The sequence below is a fragment of the Scomber japonicus genome, chromosome 10 (genome assembly GCF_027409825.1).
Source record: "Scomber japonicus isolate fScoJap1 chromosome 10, fScoJap1.pri, whole genome shotgun sequence".
Taxonomy (NCBI): domain Eukaryota; kingdom Metazoa; phylum Chordata; class Actinopteri; order Scombriformes; family Scombridae; genus Scomber; species Scomber japonicus.
In genome coordinates, this window is record NC_070587.1 from 31,558,608 (window position 1) to 31,574,735 (window position 16,128).

At 38.3% G+C, this 16,128-nt stretch overlaps 1 protein-coding gene and 1 long non-coding RNA gene across 2 annotated transcripts; both read right to left on the reverse strand.

The window, feature by feature from the left end:
• Positions 1–4,885: 4,885 nt before the first annotated feature.
• On the reverse strand, positions 4,886–5,431 carry LOC128366525 (uncharacterized). The gene is made up of 3 exons (XR_008321862.1): positions 5,382–5,431; positions 5,107–5,178; positions 4,886–4,923 (listed from the first exon to the last, which is right to left on the reverse strand). It is a non-coding gene; the product is annotated as an uncharacterized LOC128366525 (long non-coding RNA).
• Positions 5,432–11,632: 6,201 nt separating this feature from the next.
• LOC128366899 (C-type lectin lectoxin-Phi1-like) lies at positions 11,633–12,509 on the reverse strand. Its single transcript, XM_053327663.1, has 4 exons — positions 12,431–12,509; positions 12,177–12,340; positions 11,975–12,087; positions 11,633–11,898 (listed from the first exon to the last, which is right to left on the reverse strand). Exons 1-4 carry the CDS (start codon positions 12,507–12,509, stop codon positions 11,772–11,774), a joined length of 483 nt encoding a protein of 160 aa, XP_053183638.1. The 3' UTR covers positions 11,633–11,771.
• Between the last annotated feature and the right edge of the window lie 3,619 nt (positions 12,510–16,128).

Consider the following 16,128-nt stretch of genomic DNA (forward strand, 5'->3'; position numbering starts at 1 on the left):
CTGAGAATATTCATTAGTTGTTGGTTATACACCTGTTGGTTGTCCATGAAAAAATGGGCTCATGCACATCCCTACTTGAAACATCAGTACATTTCACCATTGTCTAGCTGGGGTTTGCTGCAGTGTTAGCATCCATTTCCTCATTTAATTATGTTATTTGACCTGTTTAGGAGTCCAGAAGACAACCATGTGTGTTTCATTGTATTCTGCAGGCATGTGTCTTTGCTGTCTGTTTAGTTTTGACCCAACATATGCACTGCTTTGTTTTGTCCAATAGGTGTCATTGTTTCCACATTGGTATATTGTTCTTCATGGAGTTGAGACTAGTTTTCGTGTCTATTTTAATAGCTTTTGGTTAGTAAAGTGTAAGAGTGCATCTGTATTATAAGAAAAAGAATGAAAGAATGAGAACGCACAGTGCTGTTTTGCATTGATGAGGGAGCAGAGGTGCAGAAAAAGAGTCCAGAAGACAACTATATGTGTTTTTCATTGTCTCGGCAGGAAGACAGGAAAACATTTCCCAGAGTCATCCTTGTATATGCCGGACTCACACCCGTTACAGGATAATGGTCTCATGCAACAGCCAGACGCCTTTCTGACTGGACTGCACCTACTTGAGGTAAGTCACAATAACACGTTTTCCTGAAATCCATATATCCCTATGTTGCAGCTTTATTTGACTGCAAAAGAAATAAAGTCAAAAACGGTTTTACTATAGTAAAACTGTAACTATAAGTAGGTTGTTCAAACTTTAAGACAGCTAATTGGGAATTACTTTAAATACAATTCAGTATATTTTAGATTATACACACACATTCATAAATTCTTACTGATGAAATTGATTGACTGATTTCTATCATGAAAGAACGTTGTAGTCAGTATTACCTGCTGAGTTTTAACAGTTCAATTATTTTTTTAAAGACAGAAATATGTAAATGCACACAGAACCTAAGTTATACTGTACTCTTCTTAAAGGCCACTAAACAAAGTAAAACTGCTGATATGATGGCTGATGTGGTCACTGCTCTGAAAATGACGATAATCAATGTAATATTGATATTGTCAGATATTTCACCACAGTATAAACATCCTTATTGACATTAAAATTATTTGAAACATGCCACTTGGATTATGTTGGCATTTTTTAAGGACTAACTAGAGTTCATCTATATTACTGTGACTTTTTAACCTTTTTGTTGACCTTAATTAACCATAATTAATCAATCCAACTCTTGTGTTGTGATATTTTAGATCTAAACAGAATAACCTCAGTCTTTCCAAAATAGAGGGATAACATGTTTATCAGATAAACAGAGCACAATCATCAGCACTTTAAAAAACCCCATCTCTATCACTGGCTGTCTTTATATCATTAACGTACAACAAAAAGAAGTGGACCTTAAAACACTGCCTTATGAACCCGCATTCAACAGCTCTAAAATCAGATAATGTCCATTCAGCACAACTTGTGTGAGCCTAATCAATAAAATGCTATGGTTCAGAGTATCAAGTGCTTTCTGTACATCCCGCCATACCACATGACTTTAATCTACTTGTTTCCTAATACACTGTTAACAATTGCCAGGTATTTACAGTAAATTATCTCTCTGTAATCATACTTTTGCATTGCGTGGCAGGCAGGGTTCGAATTATAAATTTGACCCTAAGGGGGTCCCTATTTAAAAAAAATAAATAAATGTGCATACGCTTCAGGCTGTGTAGTGGGGGTACGTGATTCATGACGTCATCTAGTGGCTTCAGCATTGCCACTAGTTCGCTGTCCGGTAAGCGTTTTCCGAGACTGTCTATGATGGCCTGGTAAAACTGCCCTTTGTTAATTTTAGGCTGTGATTCCCTCAACACAACATTTTTTAGCTGACCAGCTGCTATGCCCTCTTTGATTTTAGACTCCGTTTTGCCTCCAGCTTCTTTCATGGCAGTGAGCACTTCCATGGTTTGCTGAATTTGTCGACTTGCATCCACCAGAGAAGTGTCCCGTCTCTGTAGTATCAGGGAGAGTCCTCGCAGAGATAGAGAAGTCTTCTTCGGAGTCCGAACTTGACATTCGCAAGCTCCAAACTTCCGTTTCAGTGCGCGGTGGTGTGGTGGTGAAGTACAGCCATATGCGTTGCGGTATAATAAACACGTTCAATACAAAGTTGTGAATGCATGGTGATCGGAATATGAAACGAGTTTTATTTATTTGGCAATATTTATATTTAAATGGTGATATATTTAGGGCTATTATGCTCATTAAGGTAATATAATATGACGCATTGAAGACCTTCACAGAAAATCAAGTTTGCCTCTTTCATAGGAGCCTTAGGGAAAGGGAGCTCAGCTCCCCTTGGCTCCCACGTAATTCGAACACTGGTGGCAGGTAAGTAATCAGTAGGCTGCAATGAATTCGTATTTGAAGAGTCAGCGCTGTGACCTGTTACTTTGAAATTGCCAACCCAGAGGAAGGTTAACTTGAATGATGTCTTTAGTCCGTTGAGAAGAAGCTCAAAGGTAATGTCACTGAATAAGGTAAGTACAGTTATTTGCGTTTCCTAATTACAATTAGCAAGCATGTTTGTGGCAGTAATGTTACCTAGAGGACTGGACCGCATATAGTAAGCTGCTAGCTAAAGGTAATGCCTATCAGATTTAAAGGGAGTTATGAAAACTGACAATGTTAATAATGTTTATTAATGTCAGTTATTTTGGCATGTCGTGATTGTGATTAACGGTACCACAAGACAAGACAAAAGGTACTTGAAGCTTATGTTAAGATTGTTGTTGACTTTATTTTTGCCGGTTCTTTTCGCTAATTATTAAGTCATTTATCAGATCAGTCTTAAATCTGTTAGGTATGTTTTTTTAAATCCAGAATGAAATGCATGCAGTTTTTACAGAGATGTAGTCTTTACAGACCAGTCTATTTGCCTAATTGTTCAATATCTTAAACTTATGAAAACTGTACCAAAGACCCGGTTAAATTCAACCACAACTAGAAAATGTTTTAGATAACACTAACCTATGCTTTCTCTACTCCAACACAACAACCTCTGACATGGCTGATTATTTAGCCTTTTTTCTACAAGAACTCAACTCCTGCAAGATTTTAGAACAAGACTTCACCTTGAGGGAAACACATTAAAAAAAATGAGATCAAATGAAAGGTAAGAAGAAATTCGATTTTATTTCCCTGTGTGGTCCTCTCCTTAATGTTAGACAATTAATGATAACACTTTGAATATCTCAATAGCAAAAAAAAAGCACTTTTAATGCATGTACATTAACAGGCACTATTGACCCAAAGGATTACATTCCTTTACAGTGTCACTGTACAACCTGGAAAATGGGGTCCAGGTTGAAAAGTACAACTCTGGGAATACTTAGTTGTGAACAAGTAATGCAGCTCCCCATGTTGACCAATCAGCAGTAATAATTAAACTGTTACATGAAGATAAAACAGGAAACAACATCTCATCTCTAACAAAGCAGAAGAAGAACAGCTTTTAGTACTCCCTTTAGCACACACACACACACACACACACACACACATATATATATATATACAGAATACAAACACGTGTCAAATTCAGTTGATATGATCTTACATGTTATTAATCTTTACAGAGTATCCAGTAACCTTATGTGAGGCTTCTCACTGTTTAAACAGATAAAGCCGCCTTTTTGCACAACCATCTTTTTCCTATACCACAGTTCACTGATTTCCATCCTTCGTTATGGACAGCAAGTACACAGCGGCCTCTGAAAGGAGGCTCTGTCATCCAGGATCTGAGGGAAGAACATAATGTTTAGATCAAGGCTGATAGATTGATTTAAACATTTATGATTCAAACTGTTTAGGAATGTGACTTTTACTTGTTAGCAGGTTCACTTCCATCAGTCCACTTCCATTGTCCATTATTAGCTCTCAGTCCAATCCAGTAGCCATCGTCTTCTGAACTCCCAGACGTAATATCATTGATGAACATCTGAGGACACAGAGAGCGACAGACACGAGAGAGATATTTAAACACTGAACTTAAACACACTGTGGCCCACAGACTCAGAAAATACAGTTTCATTTTTCTATAGACCGTCATAAAATTCAAATTTTTTTTTATTACCCTTTCATCTTCATTAACTATTACAGCCAAGTCTGAATTCTTTTTTCTGCATTCCGCTTGAGCTCTATCCCAGTTTCTCCTATCAGGGACATTGACTTCATAACAGCTGGACATGTTGTGCAGCCAGCCATCTAGGCAAGGTTCACACTGTCTGCCTGATATAAGAGACCAATAAATAAACAACATTACTGCATTGTGACATTATTATTGGTTATTTTTGGATTTGAGTTATGAGATCTGAACTTACGTCCGTTTTCTTTTTTTGGGCAGTAGGCATCAATGACCCGCTGGGAAAGAGTAACGTCGTTCTCCACATTTCGTATTTGTTCTCTTAAGTTGTAGTTCTGTTTCTCCTCCTCCTGTTTTTTTGTGTTCAGCTGCTGGTTTCGTCTCTCCAGTTGCTGGATTTGTGCCTTCAGCTGTTTAATTTGCTCCATCTGATCTTCGTGTTCCACAGTCAGCTTGGCGTTGTTTGCAGAAATGACAGAGGTATCTACAGTCAAACAGGAAGGGTGTGGGCTGTGAGTGATCTCGTCATTTTATCACAAGTTACAAGAACAAAGTTGGACTTGAACTGTCACATCAGTCATTATCAGTCGCCCTTCATTAGTTTCATAGAACAACCCTGTGACAGGAATCACTGCAGCTGAGTATTAATAGGGACAAATATATTTGCTTACAGATGGCATAAAGTGGCTGATTAGATACTCACAGTGGATACGCAGGCCAATGATAACCAACAGTATCACCCAACTCACTGCTACTGGTAGAAAAGGCTGAATAAAGGAGCAACACTTCTTATCTAAGAAAAAGTACAGATTCAGCAGAATTAGGTCAACAATGCGTTTTAACAGTCAAATAAACAAACCCTTGTTTTATAAATATAGATATAAAGCTTTTAAGCATTCATACTTCTCGTAATCATCATTAAACATTTATTCAACATTTTAATTCTAAAATTTTGTGAGGTAAATTGTAAACATACTTGAAGTGGCTGATATTTTGTTCATGGTCCATACTGCGGCATTAACATAGTCGTGTTCTTTCTCAGGTTGCTCTGAAACAGCACGGACACACAACACTTATCTTTTAACTTTTTTTGTTAACCTAATGTTTTAACGTACGTATCATTTCAGGAGTGTTAGCTGCCAATGTGTTGTCATGTATCAAAAGCATTAAAAAGAAAAAAAAAATAGCACAGTTTCACTAAAAGATGAGAACCTCATCAAGTTTTTTTTTATCTATTAGAAAGCATCTTACCTCCAGATGAAGAAGCATTTTGATTTTTAGAAGCCACAGGGAGCATCTCTATGTTTCTATTCATCCTGAACTAAAGAGACAGCCAGCCTGCAGTAGACTATAAGGGCATATAAAGTGGTAGGAGGAGTGGTAATTTTAGTTCTGCTTTAAGTTGTTTACTTGGCAACTAAAACCTTTCGTGTTAGGAAATATTTTCCTTTAATGGTTGTAACATGCCGTGTTTGCAATATTTTGTCATGCTACTCAGTTCTCATTTTCTGAAAAGACAGTACCACCCGTCAGCTAACCTGTTCAGGATTCTCTCAGACAGAAGACCTTATAGATGGATAGATGGACCAGTCAGTCTCTATTTTAAAAACAAATCTCTTTTTCTCACACAGTCTATACGGCGGCGAACATAGATCAGTGTTTGGAATATGACAAAACATTAAAAGGAATTAATTTGCTCAAATCAAGAACAGTTTGAATGATAGAATAATGAATCAGCATTTTTATGTTTCCTAGTAACTCAAACTATATATTAATTTTGGTGCATTTATAAAAGTTACTTAGGTCAACAACATTTTAACTGCAGAAAAACATTGTGTTAATCAGGTTGTTGTGCAGTGTTAGTGCTGTATAAAAAGATCTTTTGTAGCAGGGTTTTGTACTGGGATGTGCAAAAAGCCAAGTTGGCATTCTCTGTAAAAGCCGCAACTCAGTAGAAAGCTCTACTTGATGACATGAGGAGCTGCAGTTTCATCAGCACATTTGAAGGTTCTGAATGTGGAAATCAGAAATTCCTTCTCAATACCAACACTTGACATTAAGCTTGTACGCCCATGTGCATACTCGTAGCGTGAAACTATTGCAGGTGATGCCCTCCCCTCACCCTCTGCTGGGTATGTTCATACAAAACACACATACAGAGGCTCCTGTTGTGCTGTGGCTTCTGACTAAGAGCAAATCCACACCAAACAGTCTCCAAACATATGCATTAATCAACCATCTGAACCTGACCTGACTTGCAAAACTCAACTTTTTTTTTTATTTTTTATTTTTTTTTTACAAATATTGTTTAATTAAAGTGGGTAGGCCCAGTGAGCTATGGCTTGGAATCAACACGATGTGGCTGAGGACCAACACGCTATGGTTTTGTTGTGAAATGTGTGCTTATTACCACATTTTGACCACGGACCGAAAAAACAAAAGGCAAATTATGTTCTGCTTTTGCTCTGGAGCTTGTTTTCTGCTCCTTGGTTGAGGAAATAATATTTTAGCTATGTGTGTGCTCAGGAGTGGGCAACTGGTCATGGCGGCCCTGTTTTGTTGTGAAATATGTTGAGGTCAACAGCAGCCACAGCTAACCATCTCATTAGCTGACAAGTTAATATCTGCAGGGTGTTTCCTGACGGATATCACCAGTTTAGTTATGTTGTGTCGTTATGCCGGTTGTTTGTTGACATTTGCAGGAGAGAGACAAGGCACTCTGGAGCATGTTTTAACGTTGCATCCTTCCCATCCCGGGACACACAAAAAATCTGTCTACAGGCTGATATACATAACCAACAAAGTAAATTAATCTAATTTTTTAAGTTACATTAATATTTGCATATATAATCTTTAAAACCAAGTTAAAGAATCTGTTAAAAGCTTCTCAGCTCTACTGATTTTACATCTTATGTGATGTGCTATTGTACGTAGCTTTGTGTTTTGTGTGTCCGGTGTTTTTTTGTTTGTACTTTTTGTTATTAATCTGTTATCTTTTAATGTTGACCTACCTTAAGGGACTGCAGGTAAAAATGAGCTATAAGCTTAGTGATCTTGCTTTCTAAGAGTTTGTTGTTGAGGTTTGTACGGTTGTGATTGAACATCAGTAGAGTTTTGTTGTGAACTTAGTTGCTGATTTGCCATCAACAGCTGCAGGTTTTCTGCAGTCAGCTTAATGTTGTTTTTAGAAATGATTGATTGATTAATCAAATTTTTTTTGACCATCCAAAACATACAGATCTAAAATTGTTAAAATCATTGAGAATTAAATTGCAAACAATTCAAAAGGTTTATTTCCTTTGTGGTCTTCCACATGCAGTCTAACAAACAGCATGAAAAATATAACATAGGACAAAAAAACGTATGCCAACAATTAAATACAATACATGGTGAGGTAGGGTCTTCACGCTCTAAACTTCCTTCATTATGTAAACTATATGGACAAAAGTATTGGGACACAACTCTTAATCATTAAATTCAGGTGTTTCATTCATACCCATTGCCACAGGTGTATAAAATCGAGCACTTAGCTATGCAGTCGGCATTTACAAAAATATGTGAAAGAATGGGTTGTTCTGAAAAGCTCAGTGAATTTAAGCATGCCACTCTCATAGGATGCCACCTTTGCAATGGCAGATTGTTATATTTCTTCAGTACTAGATATTTCACTGTAAGTGGTATTATTGAAAAGTGGAAGCATTTAGGAACAACATCAACTCAGCTACAAAGTGGCAGACCTTGTAAAGTTATAGTGCAGGAGCAACAAATGCTGACACACAAAGTGCATACATGTCGAAAACACTCTGTTGACTCAATAACTGCAGAATTGCAAACTTCCTCTGGCATTAACATCAGCACAAAAACTGTGTGCCAGTAGCTTCATGGAATGGGTTTCCATAGCCGAGCAGGTGCATGCAAGCCTTACTTCATCAAGCACAATGCCAACCACTAGATCAATCAATCTTTATTTGTATAGCGCCAAATCACAACAAAGTCATCTCAAGGCACTTTACACATAGAGCAGGTCTAAACCTCACTCTTCAGGTTTAATTTTAAAGAGACCCAACATGATGGAGTAGTGTAAAGTGCGCTGCCACTGGACTCTGGAGCAGTGGAAACGTATTATGTGGAGTGATGAATCATGCTTCTCTGTCTGGCAGTCTGATGGACCAGTCTGGGTTAGGTGGATGCCAGAAGAATGTTGCCTACCTGACGGCATTGAGACTGCAGTTACCTAGGTCAACAACTTTTTATACTGCAGAACATCAACATGATAATGATGATAATCATTTTGTAGTAGGGTTTAATACTGTGATCTGCAAAAAGCCAATACATTTCCATCACTGTGGGGTACTAGGCAGACAGAATTTGCTAAACTTATTTTCAAATGTTAACCTTGTTTATAACATTTTAAATAGTTGGACCCTGTTGTGGGAATCTTGATGAGCTGAAGTAAGGAGAGCTCTTGGAGACTGGAGATGTCTTAAGCATAAGTATTTATTTAGATTCAATATTGAAGAGACTTCAGAGTGTAATCACATGCTACAGATGATCAGTGCAGTAAGACCCCCACATTTGAGGCTACCCTACAAGAAGGGAAAATTTAACCCTCTCAGATCCTCGCGTTTTGGCCAGCATACTGTGGCAAATATTACCCCATAAAGTCACTTCCATTTCCCCATAGCCTAAATGGGAAGTTATTGGTCAACCTTATTCTAAACATGCACTCCTCTTACCTAACTCATACCACTCATCACCAAGAAAGACTTAGACTTTACCTATGACCCTGAGACAATTGCTGGCTGCTTATCTACCTTCTCTAGTCAGACGCCTTGGTTACAATAGAGTCTACTGATGGGAGTACATTTAGATGCCATTGTCGAGACCACTGATAAAATATGAAGCTACTGTTGACCTGAAGAGACCATAACCTTAACTAGGAAAATTCCTTTACAGGCCCCTTCCTCTGCTGTGAGACTTTGTATACTTGCACAGTAATTTGTATTAAATCCTCCAGAATATTGTCTATAAGATATTGTACCATTCCATTTTGTTGAACTAAATTTCACTAAATTTGGGAAGTTGGCATTCTCTGTAAAAGCCACAACTCAGTGGAAAGCTTTACTTGATGATATGAGGAGCTGCAGTTTCACTCACTCTGGAGCAATGAAAACGCATTATCTGGAGTGATGAATCACGCTTTTCTGTCTGGCAGTCTGATCGACCAGTCTGAGTTAGGTGGATGCCAGGAGAACATTACATGCCTGATTGTATTGTGCCAATTGTAAAGTTTGGTGGAGAGGGGACGATGGTATGGCATATTTTTGAGGGGTTTGGCTAAGTCTCTTAGTCCCAGTGAAGGGAAGACTCATTGCTTCAACATACCAAGACATTTTGGACAATTCTATACTTCCAACGTTTTTGGGGACAGTTTGGGAAGGGCCCTCCTGTTCCAGCATGAATGTGCTCCAGTGCACAAAGCAAGGTCCAGTAAGACATGGTTGGGTGAATTTGGTACAACCCTGACCTCAACTCCATCGAACAGTTGGAATTAACTAGAATGGAAATGGCGAGCCAGGCCTTCTCGTCCAACATCAGTGCCTGAACTTAGAAATGCTCTCCTGGATGAATGGGCAAACCTTCCCACAGACACACTCCAAAAGCCTTCCCAGAAGACTGGAAGCTGTTATATCTGCACAGGGGGGACCAACTCCACATTAATGCCTATGCCTTTGGAATGCAATGTCATAAAAGCCTCTGTAGGTGTAATAAGCACATGTCTATATAGTGTATGTCAGGTTATAAATGACTGAGAAACCATCTTTTCAAGACCGCTTTGAATATGTGCGTTGATGTAATGGCGTTTAGACTGACTCAACATGTGTAAAGGGATGAAGCTTTCATTTTTAACTAGTTTGTTTTGTGTATTTTGGAGTTTGTTTTTCAATAGCTGCGATAATCTTTTGTACCAAAAGGTGGCAGCATCATCAAAGTGACCCTGAACCAGAGCTGCTGCCCACATATGTAAATGTATTTATCTATGACTTCTCTACATACAGGGCCGTTTCAAGGAATTTGGGGGCCCCAAGCAAAATGGACTTGGAGCCCCCCCACCACCACCGCCCGTCGACGCCGACACCCCCTGGACCACAGCAAAAAACCTACGCCTCACCATCCCACCCCGCCTGCCCAAAGCCTACAGGAACCACAGCATAGACACACTGTTGAAGTTCAACCACACATTATATCAATAAAATATTTCTTAACAGTGAAAATGTTGCATATAGGCTACTGCACACATAGTATATTTACTTACTTTATTTGAACATTTGCAATCAACATATAAACAAACTGCAAATTCGGTATTAAATATAAAATCCAACATAGATAAAAGTACACACACACATATAAGATTAACCTTTAAAAAATATGCAAAATATCTACATCTGCTGTTTGCGAGCCTTGGCTTCAGCAACCACAATGTCCTCCATGTCCAAAGGCCGGGCGAACATCACGGTCAATTGACGTAACGGCCAGTCCTGTGAGCCTCTCTTGGCTCATGGTGGACCTCATATATGTCTTTATCAGCTTCAAAGCTGAAAAGCTCCTCTCACCTGAGGCCACAGTCACAGGGAGAGTCAGTAGGTAGCTAACATAAACAGGGATCATCCCTATGTTCCCCCGGGTCCTATGTTCTCTGCTTTGTATGTGACCGGGGAACATAGGGATGATCCCGTCTACAGTTAGCCTGTTAGCTCAGTTAGCCGCCGAGCTAGCAGATGAGTTAGCCGCCGAGCTAGCAACCGAGCTAGCAGGCCGAATTAGCCGCCGAGCTAGCAGCCGAGTTAGCTGCCGAGCTAAAAGCGGAGTTAGCCGCTGAGCTAGCAACTAGGAACTAGGAACATAGGTACGGGGGGGCCCCTTGAGGGGGATTCCGATAACAGTGTCGCTGCACTTTCCTGCATTGACCATCACAGCATTTAAAGGGACGCGCACACAGTTTGTCGTTGCATTCAATTCAAAACCAGTCGTTGTCTGGGGGCCCCAGGCAATTGCTTGGTTTGCCTGTCCTGTTGCGACGGGCCTGTCTACATAGAATTTAACCCCTGGGTCTATCTCACTTACTTTTTTGTGTACTGGAGTTACTCTACCTAACCTAATCCCACCTGGAACATTACCTAAATGATAGAAAGATTTATTATATAACTGACATATGGAGTTACTTCAGCAGTATCCACCTTAACATGAGCGAATGTAAAAGATATGATTCCTGCTTCAAAGTAGATGTTGAATGTGGAAGGTAGCTATACAAGAACCAGAATAGTTGCATTTTTCTTTTCTTTTTTTTGATTAATTTGTGTGTAATGTGATGGAAGGAGTTTAATTTTATATTCAGTATGAATTAGGTCATGTCCAGTTTACACATTTTTTATTGGACATTTTAAAAAATTGTACATTTAAAATTGTATTATTGTAAAACTAATAAAAAAACATTTTACATGAATAGCTTTGAGAAAAAAATCCCAAATTCTGAATGAAAACATCTTTGTATTGATATTTACAATCCAGTTGATATGATTTTACATGTTATTAATCTTTACAGAGTATCCAGTAACCTTCTCATGTGAGGCTTCTCACTGTTTAAACAGATAAAGCCGCCTTTTTGCAGATCCAACCGTTTTTGTTTCCACAGTTCACTGATTTCCATCCTTTATTTTTGACTGAAATTACACAGTAGCTGTTGTAAGGATTTTGTGTCATCCAGGATCTGAGGGAAGAACATAATGTTTAGATCAAGGCTGATAGATTTTATAATTCAAACTGTTTAGGAATGTGACTTTTACTTTTTAGTCAGATCACTTCCATCGATCCACTTCCATTTCCTGTCTTCAGCTCTCAGTCCAATCCAGTAGCCATTGGTTCCTGGAGTTATCCAGCTGTTATCACTGATGAATTTCTGGGGACAACAGAGAAATATTTAAACTTGCCTAAACACTGTTTCATTTCATATAGGCCGTCATAAAACTCCCACAGTTTTCTCATTACGTTTTCATCTTCATTAACTATTACAGCCAAGTCTGAATTCTTTGCTCTGCAGTTCTCTTGAGCTTCCTCCCAGGTTTTTTGATGACGAGGATCTGGGTTACTGACTGCATAACAGCTGGACAGGTAGCTCAGCCATCCAATTTGGCAAGGTTTACAATATCTTCCTAATATAACTGAGGCCAACAATAAACATTACTGCATTGTGACATTATTATTGATTATTTTTGGACTTGGGTTATGAGATCTGAACTTACCTGTGTTTTCTATCTTTGGGCAGTAGGCATCAATGACCTGCTGGGATAGAGTAACATTGTTTTCCACATTTGTGGACATACAACTCATTTGTTCTCTCAAGTTGTTGTTCTGTTTCTCCTGCTCTTGGTTTCGAGTATTGAGCTTCTGGTTTTGTCTCTCCAGCTGTTTAATTTGCAGAAATGACAGAGGTATCTACAGTCAAACAGGAAGGGTATGGCCTGTGAGCAATCTAGTTATTCCATCACAAGTTAACAAGAAAAAAGTTGGACTTGAACTGTCACATAAATTCTGTTTTATGGTCACCTTTCATCAATTTCATAGAACAAACTTGGGACAGGAATCACTATAGCAGTTAATAGGTCGTAGTATTAATAGAGCAAATGTTTCCTTACAGATGGCATAAAGTGACTGATTACCTTAAAACCCGCACCTTTGACACAATATTTTTTCATTGAAAAGTGAGGTGCGTTTGGATCTGGATATGATCATAGGAATGTAAAGGGCTGTCCACACTAAGAACAATAACTATAACTGTAAAGATAATGATGTGAGTGTCCACACTTATGTACTATAACGTCCTTGCATGTTGATCAGAAGTATTTCAGACACTAGTTGCTGTGATGTTTCAGTATTTACAGACCAAACTGATGTTGAAGCGTGATGTGCAAAAGTGCGACTCAGGTGCAATAGATAATTTATTTGCGCACAGCGACAGCTCTGATGAAGCGTTTTTGGGACTCGAGTAAGCACTCAGGTACACAGTGTATTAAATATGTAAAGTAACAGTGTTCTTTTAAAAGGTTTAAAAAGAAAGGTATGAAACTCAGCCTAACTGAACACGGTCCAGTTCAGTTGAATAATTCATTATCAGACCATTAACCATCAACCTGACACACTGTTTCAGGTTTAATATGTGTGTTTGATTGCATTTCAAATAAAAGTAAATTTAATCAATCTTTAAATTGAAAACTTTTGGAGTTTAAACATATATGTTTATAAATGAAGAGCTACTGGTACATAAAAATAAACCAATCTTTAATAGAAAAGTATTTTTCCCAGCATGCCCCCCCCCCCCCCCCCCCAAAAAAAATAGACTGCATCTTATACACCGGTGCGACTTATACACCATTTTTCATGGTAAATACTCACAGTGGATACGCAGACCAATGATTACCAACAGTATTGTCCAACTCACTGCTACTTGTAGAAAAGACTGAATGGAGGCCGGAAACTTCTTATCTGACGAAAAATACAGATTCAGAAAAAATATGTTAACGTGTTTTAACATGGTCAAATTGGCATTTTCTCAGTAATAAAATGATAAACATTTTAAATACCACATATACAGCTTTCATACATCCCTTCTTTCAGTAAGCAGTCATCTTTATTCAACAGTCTTAGTAAGGCTGCTCAATTAATTGAAATTTGATCATGATTACGATTTTTGGGCCAAATGATCTCATAACTAATACAATCGGGGGGAAACAATTTTTTGTCATTTTCCGTTGTACGTCGTATAGAAAAAAGCTGTGTCCCAATTCAGGGGCTGCATCCTTTGAACTTCGATTTGTCTGTAATGTATAATTGTGTCGTAGTAGTAAGTAACAGCATTTGCCACGTTGGCCTAAAAGTATTCTGAAGCACATTATTTCAGTTAGTTCCTCTGACCTATAATGATGGTCCAGCCCTAATCCATTCCTGGATTACTGCCTGAAATTTGTTTGAGTGTTGTTTACAAAAATGTTAGCTACAGTGTGTTTTGGTAGAAAGTTGTGGCAGTGCACCAAAAACATGAAAAAAATATTTTGGAGAAATTGGAGAAGTCTTTCTATGGCTTGTTTTGTTTGCTGTCTTTCATTAGCTGATTTATAGACAGTCAGTGGTGTTAGACCTAAATATTTGTTTACACGAACCTATGTATGCTAGAACATATTTTGTGTGTATGTGTTCAAAGGGAACTTAAAAATGTTTACAGGGAAAGGTACTAGGGGAAATTTCAGATGTTGTGGCAGTGCACTAAAATTTGAGAACACAATTTTTTTTTCTATGGCTTATCTTTTGTGTGTTATTTGATTTAATTTAACTTTTCGTAGAGATTGCAAGAGTGCACTACGACTGTCAATGTAAAAAAGAGAGGTACAACTGTTTACAGGGGAAAGGAAAGTACAACAAAGTCCTCAGTTACAAAATGATTTTTGACAAGAAATGTTGAATTCAATTTTGACAAAAATAACCGTTATTATGATTTCTTCCATAATCAAGCGGCCCTAATTCTTAGTCCCAAAACATGAAATTCCAAACAAAATAAAACATTTTGAAGTTATCTTGATAATATACCTGAGGTGGCTGCCATTTTGTCCACAGTGTGTACTGCTGTAATAACAACGTCATCTTCTCGTTCAAGTTCCTCTGAGACAGTACAGATCAAACACTGATGTTTAAATATCTGCAGTAAATCAAATCACCTGTGATATGTTGAGCAGGCTAGAAACATTTTTAATTGGCATTTTGAAAGGTTTTGTTGCTAATGTGTTGCCGTCTATCAAAAGCATCATGCAATCTGAAAAAGAGTAAAATATCACTTCTTCACAAAAAGATGAGAACCTCATCATGTTTGTATATTACCCTCAGATAAAGAAACATTTGGATTTTCAGAAGCAACAGTGACCGTCTGTGTCTTTCTCTTCATCCTGAACAAAAGTGTCAGCCAGTCAGTAGTCCTAAAGTGAAATAGAAAAGTACAGAGAAGTGTAGAATGTTTAATTAGGCTTAATATGCTTAGACTTAGTCCATTTTGAAAGACTGAAAACCTGTCTGATACAATATATTTTCAAAAACCAGAGTGCCAACTCCTCCAACCCCTGATTGCTATTCTAATGATGGTTTTGCAAAATTTTAAGGAAAGCTTCTCTGCAAAGGAAATGGATCTGCTCATGCATGAGGTGGCCAGACCCACAGTTTTGTTCAGTCATGGAGTAAAAGATAAAACAGCATGGTTTCAAATGCGAGTATGGAAACCTGATCAGTCATATTGGCCTATGTTGTTCAAAAATGAAATAATTGATTATGATCATGTAAAAAAAATCATTATACAAAAGTTGTCCGAATTGTTTGTCACAACGCTCTCCAAGGTGCTGATACCAGCTAGCAGCAGCTGTTTTCACCTCAATTATTTTCTCCATGTCCTCATCTATTCACGTGGCAGGAAAGTCAATCTGTGTCTGATCTTGTTGTCATCCGACACAACCCACTGACAGTCTGTACTTACAAACTTTCGAAAAATCGGCGTCGAAATTACGCCGAACCGTCGCTTTAAAGTATCACCAAAAAACTGCACCATTGACCTCAGAGCAGATTTTTGTTGATCAATTCTGCCATCTCTTTCCACTGCCTCAAAATAGTAATGCACCTGACCACACCTCATTTTAAGACAAACAGATGGGTACAAATGCATTTGCTATTTAAACAACGTGGGTGCTGGATGGGGAAATGACAACTTCTTTGGTCTTGAACTAGCAAAACACTTGCATCTCACTTGGTGCCATTTGGTGTAAGATAGTGCCCAATCTACGTTATTTTCTGGGGCTCTGTGCTGGTGTTTTTTGTTGGTTTGTGTTTCTTTGTGAGGCCCGAGTAATTGTGAGGTGCAGTGATGCAGCGTATATGTGCATGGTACAGATACTGCAAGTCTGTAGAT

What these genes read in the sequence shown, in the direction of transcription:
- LOC128366899 (XM_053327663.1), bottom strand. Translation starts at nt 12,509, where the DNA reads ATGTCCACAAATGTGGAAAACAATGTTACTCTATCCCAGCAGGTCATT. An exon ending in TAGTTAATGAAGATGAAAAC is followed by an intron (nt 12,088 to 12,176) that starts GTAATGAGAAAA and finishes TGTTGTCCCCAG; the next exon opens with AAATTCATCAGTGATAACAG. An exon ending in GGAAGTGATCTGACTAAAAA is followed by an intron (nt 11,899 to 11,974) that starts GTAAAAGTCACA and finishes TTCTTCCCTCAG; the next exon opens with ATCCTGGATGACACAAAATC.